Source organism: Typha angustifolia, chromosome 2 (assembly GCF_048772165.1).
Source record: "Typha angustifolia cultivar Huaian chromosome 2, ASM4877216v1, whole genome shotgun sequence".
Classification (NCBI taxonomy): domain Eukaryota; kingdom Viridiplantae; phylum Streptophyta; class Magnoliopsida; order Poales; family Typhaceae; genus Typha; species Typha angustifolia.
Genome location: NC_133240.1, coordinates 9,320,255 through 9,344,650, shown reverse-complemented (window position 1 = coordinate 9,344,650; position 24,396 = coordinate 9,320,255). Strand labels below are relative to the sequence as shown.

At 39.6% G+C, this 24,396-nt stretch overlaps 5 protein-coding genes and 2 long non-coding RNA genes across 7 annotated transcripts; 5 read left to right on the top strand and 2 right to left on the bottom strand.

Moving 5' to 3' along the window:
• Positions 1-271: 271 nt before the first annotated feature.
• On the top strand, positions 272-1,210 carry LOC140776335 (uncharacterized). The gene is made up of 3 exons (XR_012106862.1): positions 272-327; positions 637-812; positions 900-1,210. It is a non-coding gene; the product is annotated as an uncharacterized lncRNA (long non-coding RNA).
• Positions 1,211-1,664: 454 nt separating this feature from the next.
• LOC140774350 (heavy metal-associated isoprenylated plant protein 5-like) lies at positions 1,665-2,752 on the top strand. Its single transcript, XM_073117314.1, has 4 exons — positions 1,665-1,782; positions 1,868-1,982; positions 2,078-2,241; positions 2,326-2,752. The coding sequence occupies exons 1-4, from the start codon at positions 1,765-1,767 to the stop codon at positions 2,551-2,553; spliced, it is 525 nt and encodes a 174-aa protein (XP_072973415.1). The 5' UTR covers positions 1,665-1,764; the 3' UTR covers positions 2,554-2,752.
• A 1,319-nt stretch (positions 2,753-4,071) lies between these two features.
• On the top strand, positions 4,072-5,379 carry LOC140775544 (uncharacterized). Its single transcript, XM_073118906.1, has 2 exons — positions 4,072-4,686; positions 4,967-5,379. Exons 1-2 carry the CDS (start codon positions 4,393-4,395, stop codon positions 5,204-5,206), a joined length of 534 nt encoding a protein of 177 aa, XP_072975007.1. The 5' UTR covers positions 4,072-4,392; the 3' UTR covers positions 5,207-5,379.
• Positions 5,380-6,448: 1,069 nt separating this feature from the next.
• On the top strand, positions 6,449-8,223 carry LOC140774501 (heavy metal-associated isoprenylated plant protein 3-like). The gene is made up of 5 exons (XM_073117524.1): positions 6,449-6,555; positions 6,629-6,848; positions 6,935-7,176; positions 7,267-7,357; positions 7,637-8,223. The coding sequence occupies exons 1-5, from the start codon at positions 6,547-6,549 to the stop codon at positions 7,999-8,001; spliced, it is 927 nt and encodes a 308-aa protein (XP_072973625.1). The 5' UTR covers positions 6,449-6,546; the 3' UTR covers positions 8,002-8,223.
• A 3,288-nt stretch (positions 8,224-11,511) lies between these two features.
• On the top strand, positions 11,512-16,664 carry LOC140770067 (cell division control protein 48 homolog E-like). Its single transcript, XM_073111058.1, has 9 exons — positions 11,512-11,667; positions 11,774-11,939; positions 12,298-12,526; positions 13,502-14,268; positions 14,363-14,584; positions 14,685-14,756; positions 14,903-15,184; positions 15,304-15,663; positions 16,113-16,664. Exons 1-9 carry the CDS (start codon positions 11,630-11,632, stop codon positions 16,410-16,412), a joined length of 2,436 nt encoding a protein of 811 aa, XP_072967159.1. The 5' UTR covers positions 11,512-11,629; the 3' UTR covers positions 16,413-16,664.
• Positions 16,665-16,993: 329 nt separating this feature from the next.
• On the bottom strand, positions 16,994-19,488 carry LOC140769779 (high-affinity nitrate transporter 2.1-like). Its single transcript, XM_073110651.1, has 4 exons — positions 19,041-19,488; positions 18,540-18,966; positions 17,793-18,128; positions 16,994-17,705 (listed from the first exon to the last, which is right to left on the bottom strand). The coding sequence occupies exons 1-4, from the start codon at positions 19,430-19,432 to the stop codon at positions 17,268-17,270; spliced, it is 1,593 nt and encodes a 530-aa protein (XP_072966752.1). The 5' UTR covers positions 19,433-19,488; the 3' UTR covers positions 16,994-17,267.
• A 1,206-nt stretch (positions 19,489-20,694) lies between these two features.
• On the bottom strand, positions 20,695-24,184 carry LOC140774669 (uncharacterized). The gene is made up of 3 exons (XR_012106627.1): positions 23,000-24,184; positions 21,344-22,929; positions 20,695-21,271 (listed from the first exon to the last, which is right to left on the bottom strand). It is a non-coding gene; the product is annotated as an uncharacterized lncRNA (long non-coding RNA).
• Positions 24,185-24,396: the final 212 nt, after the last annotated feature.

Genomic DNA, 24,396 nt, shown 5'->3' with positions numbered 1-24,396 from the left:
TACTCGCATTTATAACGTCATGCTGACCTACTCACTCGTATATGTGTCACTATATATATATACCTTCAGAGCTTTTCCTACTGTTCCATATTCCAAAGCTTAGCAGAGAGAGGGAGAGAGACAGACAGAGATCGATATCAATCCATGGCCATGGTTAAGCTATCGTTTCCTTCTTAATGTATTGCTTGATTACTACTAATAATTGTAGTTGATATTAATTAATTATCTCTTGTTTGCAGGAAGGAAATGGTTCTTGGAAGTCCTTCGTGCTCATTGGATGTCTTGAAAAGATCAACAAAGCCATTAGCTCCATCAAAAACTTCGAAGGTCTCTCTCTATATTTATCTCTCTTTTTTGGTACTTTTCGACTAGCCTTTTAGATTATATTTTGTAGTTCTATAGGATTTGGTATATGTGCTTATTTTTTATTATGTTTTACTAAAACTTGCATACAAATTACCTATGCTGAATGGAAAAATAAAAACTCTATCAATGTTCTTTCTTTTTTTTTTTAAAGAAAAATAAAGTGTATATATAAATAAAATATTTTAGAGGATATACATACAAATCTACAATTTTGCAAATTAGGATCACTACCTATTTGATGCCAATATTTTGATTTTGCATAATTGGCAGAGGTGGCGCGGATATCGAAAGATATTGAGAGCGGTAAAGTGACCGTGGTAGCAAATATAGACCCACAAAAGCTTCGTGATTGGTTGCAAAATAAGACCAAAAAGAAGGTCGACATTGTCTTCCCAACCAAACCCCCTTCTACCGCAAAATTGCCCCAACTTAAAAATCGCACTCAGGTCAATCTCTATCTCTCTCACAATCGCACGTTAATTAGCTTTATAATTTGGAGTTCTAATCTCAGTATATTATTTTTTCCATTTCAGAAAATATCTTTGACCACGTATGAAGAAAGTACTCATCGAAAAATTACGACCATTACAATATCAAGGGACGCAGAGGGGACGTCGAAGTGTTCCGGCAGATCTCGACCGTTGATTTTACCTGAAAAGATGATCACATATAAAAAACATACAATATGAAATACATTTATATATGTATATATACTATATGTACCCAACGTCAATGTGTACTTCCCTTAACGTATTACCACTGGTTCAAACCTTTCGCTCGTCATTAGACTGGTTTATATGCATTCAGTACTCTCGCAGCAATTTATGAGAGACAGAGATTCTAAAGCGGTTTAATTTTATTGGTCTATAGCAATCGTTATGAATTTAATTCTTCTCGCATACTTGTGCATGTACGGTCAGACTCATTATAACTCGCTTATTAAAATAGTTTAAAAAATTATCTAACCTATGTATTAGAGAAATAATAGTCTTTAATTAATTAAAAATGTATAGTTTTACAGACTTGTAAAGCCGACCAACCCAAGTCCACGCCGCCTGCACATTTTATCAGTTAAGGTGGTCGGCTTGACCCCAAGTCCACGCGCTATTCCACATCCGACACGTGTCCCGGTGGAACCCGCAGTCCTATTTACTTAATTGTAATCCTTACTCATAAGGAGGGAGGTTTATCCTTATCCAGCTCGCTCTGCTCTGTTAACTTGACCAACGATTAATTAGCGAGTAAGTATCTACCAAATCCATTTATTAGTTTATGGCATCATGCATCCACTAATTATGACATCATGCTGCCCTAATCGATGTATCCATCTATCTATCTATATGTACCTCTCAAGAGAGAGAGAGAGAGAGAGAGAGAGAGAGAGAGCGTAGGGAGAGGATGGCGATCAAGGGCATGGTGAAGAGACCATCCTCTGCTTTATAGAATTAAAGATTAATTACTCTATTATCTCGCTAATACTGCGTTAATCCTTTCTTGGCAGGTAGAGGAGGTGAATGGTTCGATACCCGTAGTTTTGCAAGTTGACATGCACTGCAGATGCGATGGCTGCCTTGATAAGATCAAGGATGGCATGAACTCCATCAAGGACTTTGAAGGTATACTTCTCTCTCTATCTCTCTTAATTATCCTCTGAAAGAAAGATTAAGGATTAAACTTGTACTAATGGTGGGTCGTTTTGGGTAATTTGCAGGGGTGGAGAGGATATGGAAAGACTACAGCAGCGGTATGATTACGGTTTTCGGATCGATGGATCCGCAGAAGCTGCGTGATAAATTACATAGTAAGACGAGGAAGACGGTGAGCATCGTCTTCCGTCCTACTGGAAGAGAACCTCAAGTTGGAAATCCTTCACAGGTAATTAGCTCAATCTTAATCCTTTCTTCTTCTTCTTCTTCTTCTTTTTTAATTTGAAGTTTATATTTGAATATTTCTTTATAGGTGATGCCTTTGGGCAGCATCATACCATCATCTGCTCATGGATATGGCTTGCCCTCTGCTCCTCCAATGAGTGAGATGTCGAATTCGATTGTAGCAGTGCAACCAAACGATGAAGTTTTATGGTTGAGAGAGAATAGAACCAGAGATGCTGAAAGGATCAGGAAGCTGGAGGAGGAATTGGAGTATTGCAGGAGGGTGATAAGAGAAATATACATGGAGAATAATTGAAGGAGTTCTTAAAAGTGAGGATAAATATTTCATATGTTGTGATCGATTACTTGTATACATATTTTAACACAATTTTTGGTGTGGTTTTGGTTATATTTGAGGAGCTCAAAAGAGATATGAACAATTTAAATAATTGTAATCCTGGATTCCAGTTGTGGTTCTGTGAATTATTAATATATTGCTGAAGTTTATATTTGAATATTCTTCCTCTTATTCCATGTCTAGTGCTTCTATACAAGAATTAATGTGTTAGTTGTTATGTGATTGGCAAAATTATGAGAAAATAAGGTCTTTCATGACCTAAATTCTTTGGGTTTGTTTTAAAAATCAATAGCACAACCTCTTCTTATTTGGAAATCAAAATTGGAGCTGTTTTAGTGTTACAGAAATTCAGTTTGAAATCTGTTTAAATAAGATTAAAATTTGTTTGAACAAGATTTATTTAAGAGCTCACTATATCCAACGTGGGAAAGATATTCGAACGAGATTCAACCTATTGGAATGGAGCGTAGAAAAATCATATTTTCAGTTCGAGTTGTCATCAAATTAGTGCTTTTAGAGAACCTATATTTTAGGACTATAAAAGGAAGTCTTGAGAAAAATATCAAGGCTTTTGGGGAGGCTATTTCAAAATATTTTGGTAGAGTAAAAGGAGAAGAGTTGGAAGAGTTGAATGGTGAAGTTTTTGTACCACATCTTGATGGAGCTCTATTAGATTTAATATTAGGTTTGCTATTGCCTCAAAGGTAAGTTTTCAATCTTAAGGGTCACTAAGGTTGGACACCAAGCGCGATGTATTAAGGGAGAGTCAAATAAATCATTTGATTTGATCCCGAAAAAGGGATTTATGGTTTTTTACCTTGTTTTATAAGAAGTTTTTTCACGTTAAAAATATTACGTTTGCATGTGCTCTTGCATTTACTATTTAATTATTGCTTAACCTTCTAATTGAGTAAACATCTTCTAGCAAATAATTAAAAAATTTCATAATATTTTTTATATGCTTTCATGGCAAGGAAAAACCTTAAATTTGATATAATTAAAAGTAAAAAGTCTGGAGGTAAAATATTCTTATGATGAGGAACCCTATTGTATCGACTCCTTGTATCAGAGTTTCTTCATTCATCTTTAATTATTCGCAAGGCGTCCAAAGTCTGTATCCTTTCTAACAGAAATTGAAAAGAGACGGTGACAGAGCAAATAAAAATTAATAAGAGACAGTGACAGAGCAAATAGAAATTAAGAAAGGAAAACAGAGATACGAAACAAATGCAACATGCTAACCAGTGCAGATATGAGAAGACCACAAAATCTACATTGCTTATAGCCCAAGTCTCTCACAGTAAGTATACGAGACCATTCCAAATACATGAACAAGGTAAACTTCCAATGAAGTTGTTGTGTTTTGGCCTCCTTGTCCTTCTCTGCCTCACCGATCCCCTTGCTATCGAATTTGTAGTCCACCCGAGGCTCTCTCTCTCTCTCTCTCTCTCTCAATCACCGAAATGGCAGGACAATACTTGCTAAGCGTTGAAACACAAATCATGCAATAAAATATCATCTCAAGAAACAAAAGTCACTCACGCAACAATGAATCCATCAAACCTCTCTAATGTTTTGATAAGGGAAAAAGATTCTCCCGTATTTCTTTGTGGCTAAGTTTGCAAGTCCATACTTCTGAAAACAGAGGAAAAAATACACGCCTGGGTCTTTGACTGGGCGCGTGCAGAACTAGTCTTACATCGTATTTGTATACGATTCTAGAAATCTCTTATTTGCAGTATAAGAATCACTGTGTTTTACTCTGTCCTTACTCTGTTTTTTGTTATCAATTCTTAGATGGAAGAAATGAACAACGGATTGATGACTGTGGTGTTGCAAATTGACATGCAGTGCGAATGCAAAGGCTGCCACAAGAAGATGGAGAGGATCATGAATTCCCTCAAAAAATACGAAGGGGTGGAGAGGATTCGGAAAGATCTCAACAGTGGCACGGTGACGATCGTCGGAACGATGGGGGCGCGAGAACTCCGTCAAAGATTAAGTAGTAAAACTAAGAAGACGGTGACCGTCGTCTTCCCTACCGAGCTCCCTCCTCCTGCAACACAACCCCATGTTGGAAATCCTTCGCAGGTGATCATCTCGTTATTAATTAATTTCTCCCAAACTTAAACGTTTAATTCTCTATAGTAAAGATAAAATAACAACCATTAGATTTTTCATTCAAAACTAATAGCGTTTAAATAAATAGTAAAGTAATCAAACTACTCCTCTATCTATAAATCATATTTGTATTTTATAGAGATAATAAGCAGTTGCAACTTAGTATAGACCTCTGAAAAATTAAGTGCTACCTTAATTCTCTTTTTCTTTTTACAATTTGAGGTCCTAATGTATTCTGAAATTTTTCTAGGTGATGCCTTTGGACAGATCCTTTGATCATCGACATGCCTTGCCCTCTGCTCCTCCAATAGGTGAGATGCCGAATTCGATCGTAGCAGTGCAACCAAACAACGAAGTTCTACGGTTGAGGGAGAATGGAATCAGAGATGTTGAAAGAATCAGGCAGCTGGAGGAGAAATTGGAGGCACAAAATATTGAACTGGAAAAGTGCAGAAGAATGATAAGAGAAATTGTATTTGGTACTACTTGAAGGGGCTGTTTAATTATCGTCAACCCACTTGTGAAATTTGTATCATATGATTACTTGTGTGCAGTTTTAGTGGAAATCTGAACAATTTAATTTGTACAGTATGATCATTTTTTGTGCAGTTTCTCAGTTCAGGCATCTCATGTTGATAAATATATTGCTGGAGTAGATGTATACTATATGCATTCATTTAATTGCAAAAGCTGTATAGATATACATAAGATGAAACATGCAGGCTGATATGCCAACTGCTTGTGGCAAATGATAGCAATGGCGATTATTTAGTCATAAAGTGCCAGAAAAGAAAAGGTGACACAGATAGGAGAGCAAAAGCCTCTGGATCTTATGATAGAAACATTGGTCACAATCACCATCTTGAAACAGTATACTAACAAAGATGAGTGATATCATTGCTGAGGAAATGTCAAAAGATAACAAAATAGATGATGACGGGAGATCTTATGAACCTAATCAACTGGGATAGTTCTATTACAAAAGAGATTATAGTGGCTTGGATAAGGACAGGAAAGGATCTAGCGATTAATAAGGGAAGTAGAAGAAAGGAGCTCGACCATGAACATTGAAGCCGTGGATACAATGAAAGTCGACGCAGAGTTTAATTGTCGAATCCGGTGGGCAGTTTTTAACTTCTAAGTCGGGGATGGATGTAACGAGTTACATGGGCTGGGCCTCGGTAGATCCACTAGGCCCAATGGGCCATGATTACGTATTTGGGTATTTGACGAATATGTGGATTACTCTGGAATCTTGAATTAAAACCTTGCAAGATTCTTCTGAATAAAGTTTTATTTGTTTCCAATAACAAATGCATGAACTGAGAAAGGAGTGTTATTCTTCCCCTATCCAAAGTGGTTAGCCTTTGCCTGTGGATCATAATTGCACGCACTTGCTGCTCGTGTATGGACAACAGCCGAAGAGAGAGCCCAATAGCTAATCCGGAAAGCGAAAGGCCATTTTCGTCATTCGGCCCTTGGGCCATCGCCCATCGGCTCCTGAGCCTGTGGGGAGTAGCTACTCATACGTTGCCACGTGTGTAGGAGTACGCTCTTTGCGGCGTTTCTCTCGTTGAGGGTCCCACACTTTATGTGGGCCCTACCTACTCGCATGATGCATCCATGCCTTTCCAATTACTCCCATGTGTCCATGCATGCATGGTGATTGCCAGATGTGATATAACTCATGCATCTCCCTTCATCCTATTTATACCCCCATTTCTTTTTCACACTCTCACCTATCCTCTCCACCTCCTCATTCCGTAGAGAGAGAGAGAGAGAGAGAGAGAGAGAGAGAGAGAGCGATCGAGAGAGAGGCAGAGGGGGATCATGGCTAAGGTGAGCCGAACTATTGGTGATTAGTTATAAGATAGCGATTTTTACATCTAATGCTCGGTTACCTTCCCTGCAGAAGAAGGGAGGAGGAGGCGGCGGAGGAGGAAGTGGTGGAGGTGGCGGAGGAGAAGCGAAAAAAGCGGCGGCGGGGGTGGAAATGAAGGAGGCGAAGGAGACGAAGGAGAACGGCGCTGGGGAGAAGAACAACGACGGCACGATCACCGCCGTCCTGAAGGTCGACATGCATTGCGAGGGCTGCGCCAAGAAGATCCGCAAATCCATCAAAGGCTTCGAAGGTTATCCCTATCCAGATCTCTATTCTACTGCTTCGAGAATAATGATCTCGAATAGGACGATGAATAAGCTATCCGATGCTATGCAGGGGTGGAGGGCGTGAAGGCGGAGATAGCGAGCGGTAAGCTCACCGTGGTGGGGAAGATGGATCCATGGAAGCTTCGGGAGCGAGTAGAAACGAAGACGAAGAAGAAGGTCGACCTCGTGTCCCCCATCAAACCCTCGAAAAAAGACAGCAAGGCCCCTACCGCCAATGGCGACAACCAAAAGCCCCCAAATGACCCGCAAAAGCCCAACGACAACAAGAAGCCCAAGGATAAGGACAAACCCGTAATTTCACGCCCTCCAATTTTCTTATCCAGATTAATCTTTATTATAAAATTGTGCTGTAGTGTTATGTATTATTATTTTCTTTTCTAGCCCGTGGTGGTGACGACGGTGGTGCTAAAGATGGGGCTACACTGCGACGGATGCATACAGCGCATCCGAAGAGCCATCTCCAAAATTAAAGGTTTGTTTAATAAGAAATGACGATAATACCCATGCATGAACGTTTTTGGGCTGCATTTCTCTGTGAGAACATATAGGCATAAGTGTAATTCAAATAAAAAAAAGACGGAAGTGTTAGTCTTAGCCTTCTGAGTACCGTCGGATCAGTACGCTTCCCTTTGTGGGCGTACAAAATCTGACAGTAGCGAATCACTGCAGGCTTTTATTAAGAAGAATTTCCATTGACGAATATACCCTTTGGTGGTTACTAGATTTACCATAAACGCCCTCTTCCTTTTAGGAGTGGAGCAAGTGGTGGTGGACGCCGAGAAAGATCTGGTCACCGTCAAGGGCACCATGGAGGCGAAGGCACTGCCGGAGGCGGTGAGGGTAAAGCTTAAGCGGCCGGTGGAGGTCGTGACGCCGAAGAAGGCAGAGGGAAATGAGAAGGGCGAGAAGAAGGAGAAGGGAGAGAAGAAGGCGGAGAAGGCAGAGAAGGAGCCGGAGAAACCGAATCCGGCAGCTGCTGCGGCTGCCGCGGCGGCGGAGATGAATAGGATGGATTACTACTACGGGGGATATGGAGCGTATGGTTCCCGCATCGAGTTGGTCCACGCGCCGCAGCTGTTTAGCGACGAGAACCCCAACGCCTGTTCCGTTATGTGAAACGGCGTTCCCATTTTGCACTCCTACCAAAACGGAAACAGTTTTGTGAAAGATTTTTTGCTTTTGTTTCCAACTTTCCAGTGCTTCTTCCTCTTCTTTTTTTTTCTTTTTTTTCTCTTTTCTATTTTGAGATCCTTTATTAAGGTGTAAATCCTTTTTGCATGGTCGTATCGGGCTTTGGACTGTGTCAATCAGAAAGCTTCTCGTAATTTGATCATAAATACTTTTGTTTTCTGGAAAGACTGTGATAATTAAGATTAAACTGCTATTAGGTGATGGTGTAGATTAGTATATATATATACAGGGAATGATGGTTGGTTTATGATCTTATTTTATTCAACACCTAACATTTATGCCAATATTAATAATTGTCTTGGTTGCGGCACGTTTAGTCCACCACATTCATATGCAAAGTGAGGATTGGTGGAAAAGTATACCAAAATAAACCACCTACTTCCGCATCCACATCTACTCATCTTCCCTCTGACCATAGTCTTTCATTTTAGTTTACATAAACTTCTCTGCCAAGGAAAAACAAAATGCCAGATTCGAATAAATATTATGGCCCCAAAGTTATTCTGCTAGGGTTTTAAAAATTTCTCCCTTGTTCGATTTTCTCTCCACCGGTGGTGTTACTATCAGTACTTTTTTTCGGGAGAAGCATTCCCTTCTCTCTTGAGGATGCTTTTAATTCTCCCCTTCTCTCTTAATGTCATTAGAATTCATTCTTAGTCATCGTTGTCGTCTTATGATCTTTCTTGTCTATAGCTATCCACTACACTATTCGATCGTTATTATCTATCGCCCTTAGTTTCTACTGTGCCATGCACCCCTCTTTTTCTTCCAAATTCTCATATTTTCATTTACTGCCACCATTCCATACGATTACACCTACCTTCATGTCCTTAGTTATTACTCTTTGCCACTCCGTCCTCGTTGTCGTCATGAATCTTTCTTCCTTAATCACCTTATCAATGATTAGATATCGGAGACAATGTTTTGCAGAATAAGAATCATTTTTTCTTTGTTTTATTTTTCTTTAATTTTCTACATGGCTAAGTTGCTACACTGCTTCAAGTCCCCCATGATTAGATGAAACTATAATTACAATTGTGTTTGTGGGTTTTTTAAAAAAAAAAATCATATCATATATGTCTTCTCAGCTTGTTGCTTTTTTTTAGTTGTTGTACGGATAACGGGGACTATTTCAAATTATTCTTTTATTTACCAAGCTTGTAATAACCATTTTGATTAATTACATCTACTTGCCTACGGACTGTCTATAATTTTTTTATTATGGGTTAGTTTATCAAGAACACTCCAAGCATTTCACCTCCATGAGTAATTAAAAAAAAACTTAGTGCGAATAAGAGGCATATTCTGCCACCCATTTATCACTTAGCTTAGTCCAAAGATTTGACCAATACCAATTCTTGACTCAAGGGTAATTGTTAATGTGAGAACGTGGAGAAGTCTGAACTGGATTAAATGCCACAGGTAATTAATTATTTGATGGGCAATGCATAATTAATAGATTAATAGACTCTTAGACATAGAATACGAATATTTGGACAACTTATTCGCGTACAACTACACTAATTGTACCAGCCTTCCACTGAGGAACGCCCAGCATTGGATACCAACTACTGTTACAAGGTACTAGCTAATGCTTATTGCTCATTAGCCAACTCTGTTTGTAATTACTAGAAAATATAACATTATACCCTCTGAAGTTTTAACTAAGTTTATAATTATTAGTTACTTTATCCAACGTTGACGGTGTCTCTGTCTCTTGTGTTAGAAAGTGCTATCGGTTTGAACAACGATCATTTTAATTCTTAATGCTCTGACTTTTTTTTGTTTGATTATATGTTTATTTAGCATAAGTAGTGTTCTTTAAGTCAATTATAGTTTCAATTCAATGGTGATACATCCACACAAATAAAGATGGGAAATTTTTTTTCAGGGGAAAAGCGTGTAAGCACAAATTTATTTATTCGTAAGAAATAACTGAGTATAAATTAAAAGAAGAAATAGAACACTCTTTCACACAAATCCTCAACTCGGTAACAATTTCAATAAGAACAATCAGATGTTATGTTGGGTTGTAGGGTCTAAGGTGAAATACATCGATAAGCACAACTCAAGCAAATATATATACTCAGCTGGGTTTAAGATTAGTTTGTAGCTCTATCGTGATCCAGCAATTGTAGGTACATAACTCTGTGCAATGCTAAGAGGCTGAAAAAATAAAATCTCAAACCACTATTAAAATATACCATCACTATACTACAAAATAAAGAAAAACATTAAAACAAAAATAAACCAAAACCTAAAACACGTTGAACCCGATATTAGTTACCCTAGCAGCAAGAAAAAAATTATAATGACCGCAGAGGAGGCGACAGAGCAAATAGTGGTAGAGAAGATAGTACTATAGTCGACACTTGTGACAGACTTTACCCTCTCATTGAGGAAGGAGAGCACCTCAGTCAAATCGATGCTGACTTCTAGCTAATAATGATCTAACCTCGTGACTAAAGAAAGCAGTGAGAAAATAGTCGAAAACAAGTTCGACAAAGAGAGTGAAGCTTGAGAGGGTTCTGGTTGGAAGACAACGAAGGACAAAGAGGCAACGTGCAACAAAGGATCACGAGCAAAGGAAACAACCCGATTAAGTTGGAAGAAGAGAGGAAGGAGGAAAGAAGATTACGATGGTGGTCCCTCCTCTACGTTGGACAAAAAAAAACATGGACCTTTTATATTGTTGCTAAAATAGGAGGGAGTAAAATAAATTTAATCATAAATAAATTCAGCTTTTCTTCAACGATAACATCAAGTTGTCAATTAATCCAAGCATAGTAAATCGAAGTGGAAAATAGCATTTGTATTTTGGATTTGGTTCCAGGTTCAAATCCAAGAGACAAATAGGACGGGGCTTGAGAAATTTTGCCGGACGAGGCCCAATCATCCGACCCGCTATGCTCAGGGAGGCCAGAAGACGAATTAAATGCGTTTCAGGAGGAAACACTGTGGCCAGTTAATCAGGTGGGCCCACCGTCTGGCTTAATGTAATCATTCCAAGTGGCTACCGGATAGAGTGGACCTAGACATCATGATGGCCATGTCCATGTGCATGACCATGGATGGATGTATGCCCATGATCAAATGATATATTTTGATTCTATCATATGAAAACGGGCGTCGCCGTGGGGAACCTGCCACGTCATCTCCGACCAAGAAAAATTAATTTTAATGACATTAGTAAATTAAAGGAGAGTTTACTTTATGGAGTCGGATCCACATATACCAGATCCGCTAGCAATGCTGGCGAATCGTGGATCTCTATGATCACTACAGAGGATCCGAATCCGTTGTGAGCTACCTTGACATAGCCACGTATGAATTCCATGCGCTGCCGTTCCATTTGGTTTTGATATCCATCCAACGGTTCCAATTGACCGATGCTTTCTTCTCGGGTCACCTCACAAATGCATAGTCTAACCTAACTTGGGAAGTGATCGAGGTCTTCATTTATAAATATCTAACCCCCCATTCCTCCGAGCCCTCTCTACTTCCACATCTCTCCTGTCGATTCCCTTCTCTTCTGCTTCCGAGTTGCGATCCAATGGCGAATCCTGGAGAGGCGTCTTCCTCGTTGGATCCGTAAGATCTGCGACTCTATGATGAAATTTTGGTCGTTAGGGTTTGGATTTTGGGCTACAGGTTATAACTCGATCTCTTTGATTTGATCTTTTGGAAATATTTGCAGAAAGGGCACGAAGAAGGATTTTAGCACGGCGATCCTGGAGAGGAAGAAGGCCCCGAATCGTTTGGTCGTCGATGAGGCGACCAACGATGACAATTCGGTCGTGGCGCTGCATCCGGAGACGATGGAAAAGCTGCAGCTTTTCCGTGGTGATACAATCCTCATCAAGGTAAGATTGGCTGTGAATTGTTTCATTCTAAGATGTCGGTTGTGCTAAATTTAGATTTGCGATACGATATTTTGTATCTAAAATAGTGGTTTAGGAGAATCACCGCTTATTTTAACTTGTTTCGTAGTTCACGACGTTTTGATTTAGGATAAAAACATAAAGGAATGGTCTCTCCTTAGCTTAATTTCCCACTTAACTTTCCAATTTTAGGCCCACGTTTTTATCCATCTATAGGAATAATTAGAATTATTCCTTTTTCTGGCAAAGGAGATGTTTTTTGATTGTTGATGGGTTTGTGTGTTATATAATCTGGCTTCTTAACTAAGCTAACCTACTTTTCAATTAATGACATTTTTAGGGTAAGAAGAGGAAAGACACTATCTGCATTGCACTTGCTGATGACACATGTGAAGAGCCTAAGATAAGAATGAACAAGGTTGTCAGGTCGAATCTTAGGGTGAGGCTGGGAGATGTGGTATCTGTCCATCAATGCCAGGATGTTAAATATGGAAAGCGTGTCCATATACTGCCTGTGGATGATACCATTGAAGGCATTACAGGAAACTTGTTTGACACATATTTGAAGCGTAAGTTTGTTTTCGGTTTGTTTTAATGATCTGTGCAGATGTATTTTCTTTCACTCTGCTTCTACATCTCTTGAGCTTGTAGTACTTGATTTCTTTCTTAACAGTAATTCAGTTGGTGGTTCTTTCTTCAAGTTATTTGATTCACTGTTTCATTGCTTATGCTCTAGTATAAAAATGTCCTGGATTTGGTACCAGAAGGACATGTGGTACAAGAGGAAGAAGTTTTGGAATAATATTAATTGTTGTTATTTAGTGGCATACAAGTTGTAAATAGGATTTGAAGGTGCATCCCCAAATTTTACACTAGTTCCTCATTCACTGACTTATGTTGAGTAACTGCTATGCTTTGGTTGTTATCTCAGTTTTCTCGATGGTGTAGTTGCTTGTGGGAAAGTGAATGAGCTTAGTTTTAGCAAGCCAGGATAAGTTCAACTAGTTTATAAATGAGCTAAGTTTGAGCTGGCTCACATGATTCCTAGTCGAGCTTGAGTTACCTGCGAGTAGCTCGAATAAGAGATTGCTCAAGGAATGAACGCACTAAGATTGCATCTTAGTGATCTCTAATACTAAATGAACTTGGGGAATGAGCTGTCTATTTTTTTCCTTATTAAGAAAAATTTGAAAATTTTATTAACTTGATTGTTCATGTACTCACCTGTTATTGTTTTCAAAACCGTAACTTATTATCAGTGTTCTGCCTCAGTGCTGGTACAATAGTAAAATTTCACCTTGTCGTTGACTGTAGGGACAGAATTTTGGGTTCTTTTGCCTTTGGACATATTTCCATGGGTACTTGATTCTCTTTCTTTTTGTATTATTGTTGGTATGTAGGACACTAACATTCGCACCTAACTGGTTAATTGTTAGTTGCACTGGTAATCATCTTGAATTATTTTATTGACTTCAGCAAGTGTACAAAGATGCTATCTTATTAAAAAGATGTTGTAGATCATGACATTTTCTTATCTTTTGCAGCTTATTTCCTTGAGGCATATCGCCCTGTAAGGAAAGGTGATATGTTCCTTGTGAGGGGTGGTATGCGTAGTGTTGAATTCAAAGTGATAGAGACAGATCCTGCTGAATATTGTGTGGTGGCTCCTGACACTGAAATTTTTTGTGAGGGTGAGCCTGTGAAAAGGGAGGATGAGGACAGACTTGATGAAGTCGGATATGATGATGTTGGTGGTGTGCGTAAGCAAATGGCCCAAATTCGAGAGTTAGTTGAACTTCCACTCAGACATCCTCAACTTTTCAAATCAATTGGTGTAAAACCTCCAAAAGGAATCCTGCTATACGGCCCACCTGGTTCTGGTAAAACACTTATTGCTAGAGCAGTAGCCAATGAGACAGGTGCATTCTTCTTCTGCATAAATGGTCCAGAGATCATGTCAAAGCTAGCCGGAGAGAGTGAAAGCAATCTTCGGAAGGCTTTTGAAGAAGCAGAAAAGAATGCACCTTCGATCATTTTTATTGATGAGATTGACTCAATTGCTCCTAAGAGGGAGAAAACTCATGGAGAAGTTGAGAGGCGAATTGTTTCTCAGCTCTTGACTTTGATGGATGGATTGAAATCTCGAGCTCATGTCATCGTCATTGGAGCTACAAACCGCCCTAACAGTATTGACCCTGCCCTTAGAAGGTTTGGAAGGTTTGACAGAGAAATTGATATTGGGGTGCCTGATGAAGTTGGACGTCTTGAAGTTTTGCGCATTCATACAAAGAATATGAAGCTTGCTGAGGATGTAATACCATTTATTAACAACCATGCCTTGTTTCTTTGCGAACATTTCTTCCTTTTATTTTCCAGGATATCACAAACTTTTTCCATATATGCAGGTTGATTTGGAAAGAATCTCTAAAGATACCCATGGGTATGTTGGTGCTGATTTGGCTGCACTATGCACTGAAGCTGCTCTTCAGTGTATCAGGGAGAAAATGGACATAATTGACTTGGAAGATGAATCTATTGATGCTGAGATACTGAATTCTATGGCTGTTACAAATGAACATTTTAAGACAGCTCTTGGGTCCAGCAATCCCTCTGCACTCCGTGAAACTGTAAGTTAAATGTTTTTCCCATTTGCCAAGTTTCTCTTAGTATTTCGTGTATGCATGATTATTATGTTGCGAAATCAAAACTTTTGACTACCTTGCTCAGGTTGTTGAAGTGCCCAATGTTAGTTGGGATGATATTGGTGGTCTTGATAATGTTAAGAGGGAACTACAAGAGGTAAATTAGTACTTGTTCTTAAATATTTTTAGCTGCAAATGTCAGTTACAACAAACAATTCATTGGATATTTGCTTTCCTTGGACAGTTCAATGTCAATATAACGATCACAAAATAGTTGGAGCTAATGAATTGTTGTTTTTGTAGACTGTCCAATATCCAGTTGAGCATCCTGAGAAGTTTGAGAAGTTTGGTATGTCACCTTCTAAGGGGGTCCTGTTCTATGGACCACCTGGTTGTGGCAAAACTTTGTTGGCCAAGGCAATAGCAAATGAATGTCAGGCAAACTTTATTAGTGTGAAGGGTCCCGAACTGCTCACCATGTGGTTTGGCGAGAGTGAGGCAAATGTTCGTGAAATCTTTGACAAAGCTCGCCAATCTGCACCATGTGTCCTCTTCTTTGATGAACTTGACTCCATTGCTACTCAGGTTCATAAATTTATTTACACTAGCTTACGCATACACACTGACATTAGTGTGCATCTGTGCTCTGCAATATAGGTTGACATTCTGTCTTTTGTCGTTAAAATTATGTAACTGTAATGCAGAGGGGTAGCAGTGTAGGAGATGCAGGAGGTGCTGCTGACAGGGTTCTCAATCAACTATTGACTGAGATGGATGGCATGTCTGCTAAGAAGACTGTTTTCATCATTGGAGCTACCAATAGGCCCGACATCATTGACCCAGCACTGCTCAGGCCTGGCCGTCTTGACCAGTTAATTTATATTCCTTTGCCCGATGAGGCTTCTCGTCTCCAGATATTCAAAGCTTGCCTGAGGAAGTCCCCTGTTGCAAAAGATGTGGATTTGAGAGCTCTTGCTAAGTATACCCAAGGCTTCAGTGGTGCAGATATTACAGAAATTTGCCAACGAGCTTGCAAGTATGCTATCAGAGAAAACATTGAGAAGGTAAGGCTCATGCTTTGTCTCAATCGGTAAAGTTTAATATTCTTGGCAATGAATAATGGGCTATTGATGGATGTTCTCATTCCTTCTCTTTAGTGCTGGTTCTCATTTTGCCACCATTTCTTGCACCTTATAATTTTATGAACTTGCAAAACAGGCTTGTTCCATCAAATTTCTGTTCATTTTCTTATCCTTAATTTTGAATAAGTCCAAGTCATCTCTTGGGACACTAGATATTTATACCTAATCTTCCTATTTGATCTCTCCCTTTGAGTCATGTTATGAGGTATGAACTTACCAATCTTCGTGCTGGTAAAAGCTTGTTTGCCAAGTGTTTATGGACTCGACGCATCCAATTGAGGCCTGAATTAATGATCACATGTTATATCTGATATACTAGAAGAATGCAAGTTGTTAGTGGAGAGCTGATGTGGTATTTACATATGCTGCAGGATATTGAAAGGGAGAGGAGGAGAAGCGAGAATCCAGAAGCCATGGAGGAAGATGTTACTGAGGATGTTTCTGAGATCAAAGCTGTTCATTTTGAGGAATCAATGAAGTTTGCACGGAGGAGTGTCAGTGATGCTGACATCAGGAAATATCAGGCATTTGCTCAGACTTTGCAGCAGTCAAGGGGATTTGGTAGCGAGTTCCGCTTCTCAGAGAGGTCTGAGACGGGCACGGGTACCGCTGGATCTGATCCGTTTAGTGCAGCCGGTGCTGCTGCCGATGATGATGATTTATACAATTAAAGTATAACAATGTGTTCTTAGACAACTTATGCTACTGTTTATCTCGTGTCCTTTACTTTATGGCACGCCGTTTACTGTATTAAACTCAAGGATAGTTTTTAGGGCAGCAAGCAGATTTCACCTGCCCATTTTAGAAGTACTGCTCTAATATCATAAGATCATAGTTGTGAAGTTCTTACCTCAAACTTATCCTAGCTATTTCATTTGCTGCTGTTCTATCATTTTTTTATGATCAGATTCTAGTTGTCCTGTTGCTTGGTTCTTGTATGGGTAAATCTCCTTGTTATTTTGGTATTTGGGATACTTTGCACATTACTTTTCCTAAAGCTTGTCATTCTGAATGCGTCTGCAATTATGCTCCGTCAGACCATCACTGACCAGTTAAAATGTTCGGTAAGCAATAAACATTATAGCCAATAGATACTGATCTAATGTTGAGAAAAATTCTATCTGAAGAGTCCTTGGTTGAACAAGCTAGTCAATTTTAATTTCAGGCCTTCGACGCCATCTCGTGGTCCCCTCGTAGCCGCAGCCAGTAATAGGAAAAAGAAAACGTGAGGTAAATCCAACCTAGCTAATAACAAATTATAGCTATTAGACAACATTCATTCGAAGGTACATATTCCCGTACAACGTAGTAATTTTCTTTAGAGTGGATTTATTTGGGAGACATTGATCACAAGATAAAATCTTTCGACTAGCTGATGAAAGCATCAGTTTATAAACAGAACACGAGAAAGAAAGTAAAACACGGTTTAATGTCACACTCGAGACCGGAGGCGGCTTTGCAAACTGTAGTAGTAGTTGTTGTACAGTAATTACTTTCACACATAAAAATTTAGTTATCTCGACCCGCTAAACGTGCTCTGGCGTGCTGCTGGGTGGCGTGGGGGCTGACGCGACTCGCCGGCCCCTTTCCGACCGGCTATTCACGGCGAACTTTATGCTGGCCTCGTGCAACCCCTTGCTCTTCTCCTCCTCGCTCCACTCCCCCGCGTAGTAGTGCTCCTCTGCCACGTCCGACGACGGCGGCAGGAACATCGAACCCCACTGCGGGAAGTGCACGAATGCCACCGGAAGCGTGCACGCCATGATCATGACTCCCATTAGCGATAGCCCGGTGGCCGTCGTGTATTGCGAACTGGTGAAGAAGAGCAGCTGAGTGAGACCCGAGCCAAAGTTTCCGCCGGCCCCCGTCATCCCGGAGATTATGCCGAGCGAGCGACGAGATATGAAGGGGATGATGCCGAAGACGGCACCACAGGCGGCCTGGGCGCAGATGGAGAAGAGCACCTGAAGAAAATAATTATTGAAAGACGAAATACGTTATAATCTGTTGGTCTGAAATAATATATAGTATAAAAGAAAAGAAAAATATACCATAGCTATAATAGACACAGGGAGAGTGGAGGCGCGACCGAGCCAGAGGCAAAATGCGCCGCCAAGGGTCTGGAGGATCCAAAGGTTCCAGAGGCGTGCACGCATGCCGTAGCGGCGTGCGCCTAAGTCGGAGAGGTAGCCACCAAGGGGGCGGGAGACGAAGTTGGCCATGCCGAAGCAGGCGGCGATGGTGCCGGCGGTACGGAGGTTGAGGTCGAAGCGGTCGTAGAAGTACTCGGCGATGACGTTGTCGGTGGTAAGTTCGACCCCCATGGAATAGCCGTAGAGCAGCACGAAGATCCACGTCCGGTAGTTGGTGATGGCGTACCAGAGTACCTGAGAATTTTTAAAATTCAAGAAACCATTAGCAAGTAGAATTATTAATATTCGATGTATGACTTTAATTTCATACACAGTTTTCAGGAAATTAATGTTAAAATCGCCAGAGATAAGCTTTTAATGATCGATATATACTAAGAGACTTTTAAATTTCAATGTGATGATTAATTTTTATCCATAGGTAATTAATTATATGGTGGCCCTCTCTAAACTACGGAGACGTTACTCGTCATTCTAAATTATAAAATTAATTAGTTTGCACTATTTAAATTCTCAAACCTAATAAATGTGGAATATGTTTATTGCCTAACAAGTTCTCTAAAAGTGATAGCGACCATCTAATTTAAATATATTTACTGTTAAAATTCTTGCTCTCAGTCAACTCGCTAGTAAGTTAGCAAAGCTAACCTTAGAGAATTTATCCTTGTTAACCGCTCCCTTCTTCTGCAACCTGGCAAGGTTGCCATCCGGCAGATCCTGCCCAAGCGCGAGCACCATTATCCCCATCACCACATGCAGGCACCCGGGCACGAAGAACGCCACCCTCCACGCCGTGAACGGCGTAGCCCCCGCCTTCCGTATCACGTCGTACACCAGCGGCATGATCAGCTGCGTCGCCCCTCCTCCCATGTTCCCCCACCCCGCCGCCGTCCCGTTCACCAGCCCGATGATCCCACTGTTAAACATAGTGCTCATCCAATACTGGCACGACACGAACGTTGCTAAAGAAAACCCGATCATGAATCTCATCGTGATGTATCCGCCGGCGGAGGAGACGAGAGACATGCAGAACACCGTCGGCGCCGTCAGCATGATCAAGAACGCGCAGCCGTACCTGAAGCAGTAAGGATCGAATTATAAACAACGAAAGGATAGGGTCTGGAATTAGTGGACTTGTGTGACTAATACCTTGAGCCGAGCATATCACAAACGGCGCCCATGACGAGACGGGAGAAGATGGAGCCGGAGACTGAGGCGACGCCGGCGTTGCCGATGTCGCCCTTGGTGAGGTTCAAGTCATCGCGGATGATCGGGACGAGGGGGGCGGCGGCGAAGGTGGAGACGAAGCAGATGAAGAAGGAGCTCCACGAGAGGTGGAAGGTGCGCATGTGGGGGTTGGCAAACGAGAAGAGCTTGAAGGACTTGGCCTTGTGCTCGGAGTCAACGGGGAGGGAGAATTTAGCGGCGGCGGCGGGGTCGGTGGCGAGGGAAGCGCACGCCACCGAGAAGGCGAAGGCGGGCTCTCTGCCGGTTACGCCGTGCATCGAGGAGCCCGGAGCGCTGATGGCATCGTCCGCCATTGCTGTCTATGTATTCTTGCTCTTAAGATGTTCGATGTCAGTACTCAGAGAGCAGTGGGGATGGAATTGAAGATGAATGGTGTGAGGAGTATTTATAGGGTGTCGGGCGTTGACAGTGTAAAGTGTAGAGGGGTAAAATGGGAAATTTACCTGTTGTTATTAGTCTCAAAAGGAAATTACTCAAATTAGAGATATATGTGGTTATGGCATGTCGCCGCGTCTCTTTTAATGACCCACGTAAGTGGCCGGTGGCCCCCGTCCCATGGAATCTCCAAGGATCAGATTAACCTCCTACATCTTTGTCTGTAGGAATTTCCTGCAACTGTCCTACTTGGTGGTGTCTTTTCATTGGCTGGGAACAGAATAAAGATGTTTGAAATATGGATTGCTCCATTGATGTCCAAAAGGATGATATGCTTTTTACTGATGCATAAAAAATCGCTAAGCTAAACATAGAGCCTAATCTATAAGTTAGATATTTTAGTTAATTCTTTTAAGAAATGAGTCACAAATGAGTTAAATTTTAAGCACATAGATGTAATTTATTTTAATTTTTTCAATAAAAATTGTTATGTTAATAGACGCTTGAATCTGTAACCTCCTATTACGAATAATAATACTGGTTAAAATATATATATATATATATATATATATATATATATATATATGAAAGAGTCTGGTTCTTAAATCTAGTGAAGCTAAGAGTCTGGTTCTTAAAAAGTTAAAATTTTCCAACATTTTAGCACTTATAAGCTATTTAATTTGTTAAACAAGTCTGCCACGTAGCCATATGGTCTTACTAAGCCACCAATAATGGAGTCTTAAATTGATATCTTAGTCGAACTGTGTCGTGGTGATGATGCTCTCTCAAACACAGCATTGAATCCGTGATCGTTTTTTTACAATTCCTACGATGTCGATGCAAAACGTTTTCTTATTCTAAATCTCGCCCTTTGGGATCTTTGAGAAGTTCATCGTTATGGATATATAGAAATATATATACACACACGCACGTATATATTTCTATAGAACGGTTGCCATTGAAACAGTGGGTTTGCTCTTGAGTGTGATAAAAGTAATTTGGCTCTTCCAGACAGAAATAATTAAGAACAACTTCAATAATATGATGGCAGAAGTAGCAACATAATTTAACTACTCAGACATACTACAAGCGATCTAGAAAACCAGCGGAGTAGTTTGACTTTCCTCTAATTCTTTTCCATTTGTACTTATCGTGAAGCATGAATATTAATTTTATAAGGTCACAGAATGCACACCAACATAATATACCATTCTCTATAATAAGCATTTTCTAGCTTCAATAGAGCCAGATACTTTGAAGAAAATAGCCCATAAATCAATTAAATATCAATACCATGTGCATTAGCGAGCCCCAAAGCGAACACCAAATAGATGTTAATGGCTACAGCTAACGGAGTTGACGGTATCTAAGAATTCGATCGATGGGGATTTATAAGCTAGCAAACATCTAAAGAAAGAAGAAGAAAAATAGTAAATGTGCGCTAATCAAGCTCATCTTCTTCTGACAGGTTTGTAGATCACAACTGTAACGTATTTGGAGCGAAAACGTTGGGTATTGCCAAGAGCCACCACTGCTCTTGGGCTTTCTCTGTTCTCAATGTAGAGATGGTTAAGGTTGGAGTTCTGAGGCATGGGGAGACTGCTTAAACCATCCTGGCTGGCTGGGAAGCTCAACAAAGTATGCTGCAGGTGAGGAGGGACTTGCGGGGGTTCGCGATCTTCATCTTGAACTCCTGGATTGTTATAACTTGAAGCAGGTGATCTTGGAATCTCAAATCCCATGACAGTAACTTCATCCTGCATAACGAGAGCTCTTTAGAAAACCGGCAACAGTAATATAGAAAAATAACCCTAAAGTATAATGCTTACTTCATTTCTATTTGGGCCATCCATAGTTTTAAGTTGAACAGGCTAAAAGACACTCAAGTGCTCAACCATAAATGAGGTTTTGTAGGTTGTATAGAAACCTGAAAAAAGAGGAAAATAAGTTTCTGAACAACATAATGTACTTAACTCAGAAAAGAGAAGGATGAACAATCATTTGCAAAAGTGGCGACAGGCACACAATGTTAATTGTTAAGCAACATGAGTAACTCCACAATTAATATTACAAGACAAAAGGTCATGTTTGTTTGGATACAAAATAAATCCTGTAAAAGCTGAACAACAATTTCTGATCTTGCAAACTTCAAGAAACATTAGAGAATGAACTAGATAATGTCAGAAGAAAGCATGGACAACACATTTGTGCTTTGCGAAATATCTCAATAACGATAAATGACCTAAACATTATGAAGAAGATACTATACCACCTTAAAGAAGAGTTCGAGTAGTCGATGTGCATATATGCCTATGTGATTTTCCAGAATGCCATAAGTCTAAAAAGCAAATGATTGACCTCATTTATATGATGTTGACCCAGAGAGCAGATGGACCTCAAAATGGCTGGATGATGTACTAGGTACTTGTGTATGTGCCGAAGTGGTATATATACACACAGAGGTAACCACATCAGGTTGATATATAGAACACGCACCACATTGGTTCAAAAGTAAAATATATGTGTTGTTTGATACAGAATATTAAATGAAATCATTAGAACAACTGTTTTATTATCTTTTCTTCAGCAACCTCACTGAACAACAACGATGATCCACAGCCATATTGCTCAACTGAAAAGATTGTATTACTTGCATAAAGATGATGATTATTCACTTTCAGAGATATTGAATAATCATGATACAAGAATACACCTTAAAGAATGTTCATTTGTTAAGCAAGTTTAATGAAATCATGACAAAGGCATGTCAACAAATTCATGTTTTAGATAGAACAAAATGTGCTGCTATGAGATTGAAGCATGTGGTGAATTCAGTTTGTATCCGTAACTCAGGTAATTCTTTTGGTTGCAGGCCATATTAGTTACCAAAGGTTAGATAGGACAGCCAAAACCTATATCATCTTGTTCTTTGCATCTTCTCATAAAGACAAAATTATGGATACTTAACAAAGGCAGATAAAAAGTAGTTCTGTATGAACATCAACAGGAAAACGTCTAAACCATGTTATCCTATCTAATCTCTATCAGAATCATAACCATTATCTCCATCAATGTGACCTCTTGCTCACCAGTTAATATTCCCTCTTGTAATAATGCCCTCGTGGTTATTTCTAAATTATGCTGATTGTTTTATTAATTCATATATTGTAACACAAATTAAGTACCTTGCCCGGCATAAATTGCAAATGTCCATTTCATACTATCTCATCATGATTATGTCCTAATTTCCCCTGTAGCAGTACTGATACAAGAAAATAAAAGATTAAATACTAAGAATTTAAAAATTAATAAGCAGTTGTCGTTTTATGGTGGACACTGGCAAAGAGAGAGGTAGTTCACTCATAAGATTCTTCCCTCTTGCATCAACATTCTCGACAGTGTTTTCTAGGGTAACCTGCAAGTTAACAGCTTCAAAACAATCTCTGTGTCTGTTTACATTAAACCACTAAATAGAGGAAACATACATATTGGCTGATGCAAACACACTAAAACATTGCCAGCAAGAAGCATATCTATACCGCTGCAAAAAATCCAGAGAGTTTAGATCAAATAAAAGAAGGAAAATATAAGCTGAAATGTCTAAGATATCATGTCAGAGTACATTATACTCCTTAGGTTTCCACGATCTCAATCCTTCAAAAACTTCTACAGGATTTGAACGACTGAGAAAAACATGGTGATTGATAAAAGACCATATACATCAATTATATGAGATAATAGTTCATCCTTAACCAAAAAAAATATAATTTAATAATAATAATACTTTATGACGAACATGTCAAGGAAAGCAGTCATCCATCTTCTGCATGCTCAAATTTCACACAGCTTAGTTCAATCATCGCTATCTCTTCCCAAAGACAACTCCAAGAAAACCCATCTCAAGCAAAAACACAAAGAAGCATCTCAAAAACCAAGAAAAAAAAAGATACCCGTCTGAAACAAGGAGACGAGTAAGCAAAAACTGTAGCAAAAATTGTTGGACAAGGAGATTACCGGAGGAATACAAAAACAAAATCGGTGATTGCGTCCTTGTCGAGGGAACCCGATAGGATAAAAAAAACAATCTATAAGGCGGAGAGACCCAAGAGGGAAATCTTCGCCAAGGCGCCTCCTTTTCTTCAAAAATCGTCAAATCTCACCAAAATAAAGCAAAGGAGAGAGATTTGGGGGATTTTGGAGAGAGAAAGAGAGAGAGTTGGGAGTGGAAATTACGAAGTGGAAGCCAACGAGCGTTTCCGCCGTCGAACGATGGACACATTGAGCCCAAATCGAACCCGAGGGGAACCGTTTCTTTGTCGATTGGTAGCAGAGAAAACTTAAGGACATAAATACCCTTATTTTATATACTAATACCGGAACGAGAGTCTCTTAGAGCGCCGTCTTTCTAAATTACGTGAGGGTATTTAGTGTCATATGACACGTATGGCGATGATTGGATGGAGTCCTACATTTGTGACGGTCCATGATTGCCTGGCAATCACGAGGCATGCGTGAAGGACTCAGATCTGACGTCATATTTACGAATTTTGGGTTCTTAATTAGAATCAAATAAACTAGTAGGAAAAGAATTATCGCATGTCCTTATTTTCTTTACTATTTTAATTATTATTATCAATAATTCATTATTTTGAACTTAATCTGGCAACGACCAGAGAGATTATACCAAATTAAAAGATAAAAAATGTTATCTTTTTCATATTTGATCTCTTAGTTCAAAATCTTCAGACAATCTAGTTATACTTATCATGCTTCTTAATGATAGAAGCAAAATATTTAATATAATCGAGTCAATTAGATAGTGCTCTGACGATTAGAATAGCTAATGTTGTACAAATATTTTTGAATTTGAATCCCAATGAAA

What these genes read in the sequence shown, in the direction of transcription:
- LOC140774350 (XM_073117314.1), top strand. An exon ending in CTCCATCAAGGACTTTGAAG is followed by an intron (nt 1,983 to 2,077) that starts GTATACTTCTCT and finishes GGTAATTTGCAG; the next exon opens with GGGTGGAGAGGATATGGAAA. An exon ending in AAGTTGGAAATCCTTCACAG is followed by an intron (nt 2,242 to 2,325) that starts GTAATTAGCTCA and finishes ATTTCTTTATAG; the next exon opens with GTGATGCCTTTGGGCAGCAT.
- LOC140775544 (XM_073118906.1), top strand. Translation starts at nt 4,393, where the DNA reads ATGGAAGAAATGAACAACGGATTGATGACTGTGGTGTTGCAAATTGAC. An exon ending in ATGTTGGAAATCCTTCGCAG is followed by an intron (nt 4,687 to 4,966) that starts GTGATCATCTCG and finishes AAATTTTTCTAG; the next exon opens with GTGATGCCTTTGGACAGATC.
- LOC140774501 (XM_073117524.1), top strand. An exon ending in ATCCATCAAAGGCTTCGAAG is followed by an intron (nt 6,849 to 6,934) that starts GTTATCCCTATC and finishes GATGCTATGCAG; the next exon opens with GGGTGGAGGGCGTGAAGGCG. An exon ending in CCAAGGATAAGGACAAACCC is followed by an intron (nt 7,177 to 7,266) that starts GTAATTTCACGC and finishes TTTCTTTTCTAG; the next exon opens with CCCGTGGTGGTGACGACGGT.
- LOC140770067 (XM_073111058.1), top strand. Translation starts at nt 11,630, where the DNA reads ATGGCGAATCCTGGAGAGGCGTCTTCCTCGTTGGATCC. An exon ending in GTGATACAATCCTCATCAAG is followed by an intron (nt 11,940 to 12,297) that starts GTAAGATTGGCT and finishes TGACATTTTTAG; the next exon opens with GGTAAGAAGAGGAAAGACAC. An exon ending in CCTCTGCACTCCGTGAAACT is followed by an intron (nt 14,585 to 14,684) that starts GTAAGTTAAATG and finishes TACCTTGCTCAG; the next exon opens with GTTGTTGAAGTGCCCAATGT.
- LOC140769779 (XM_073110651.1), bottom strand. Translation starts at nt 19,432, where the DNA reads ATGGCGGACGATGCCATCAGCGCTCCGGGCTCCTCGATGCACGGCGTA. An exon ending in ACAAGGATAAATTCTCTAAG is followed by an intron (nt 18,129 to 18,539) that starts GTTAGCTTTGCT and finishes AAAAATTCTCAG; the next exon opens with GTACTCTGGTACGCCATCAC. An exon ending in CTGTGTCTATTATAGCTATG is followed by an intron (nt 17,706 to 17,792) that starts GTATATTTTTCT and finishes TATTTTCTTCAG; the next exon opens with GTGCTCTTCTCCATCTGCGC.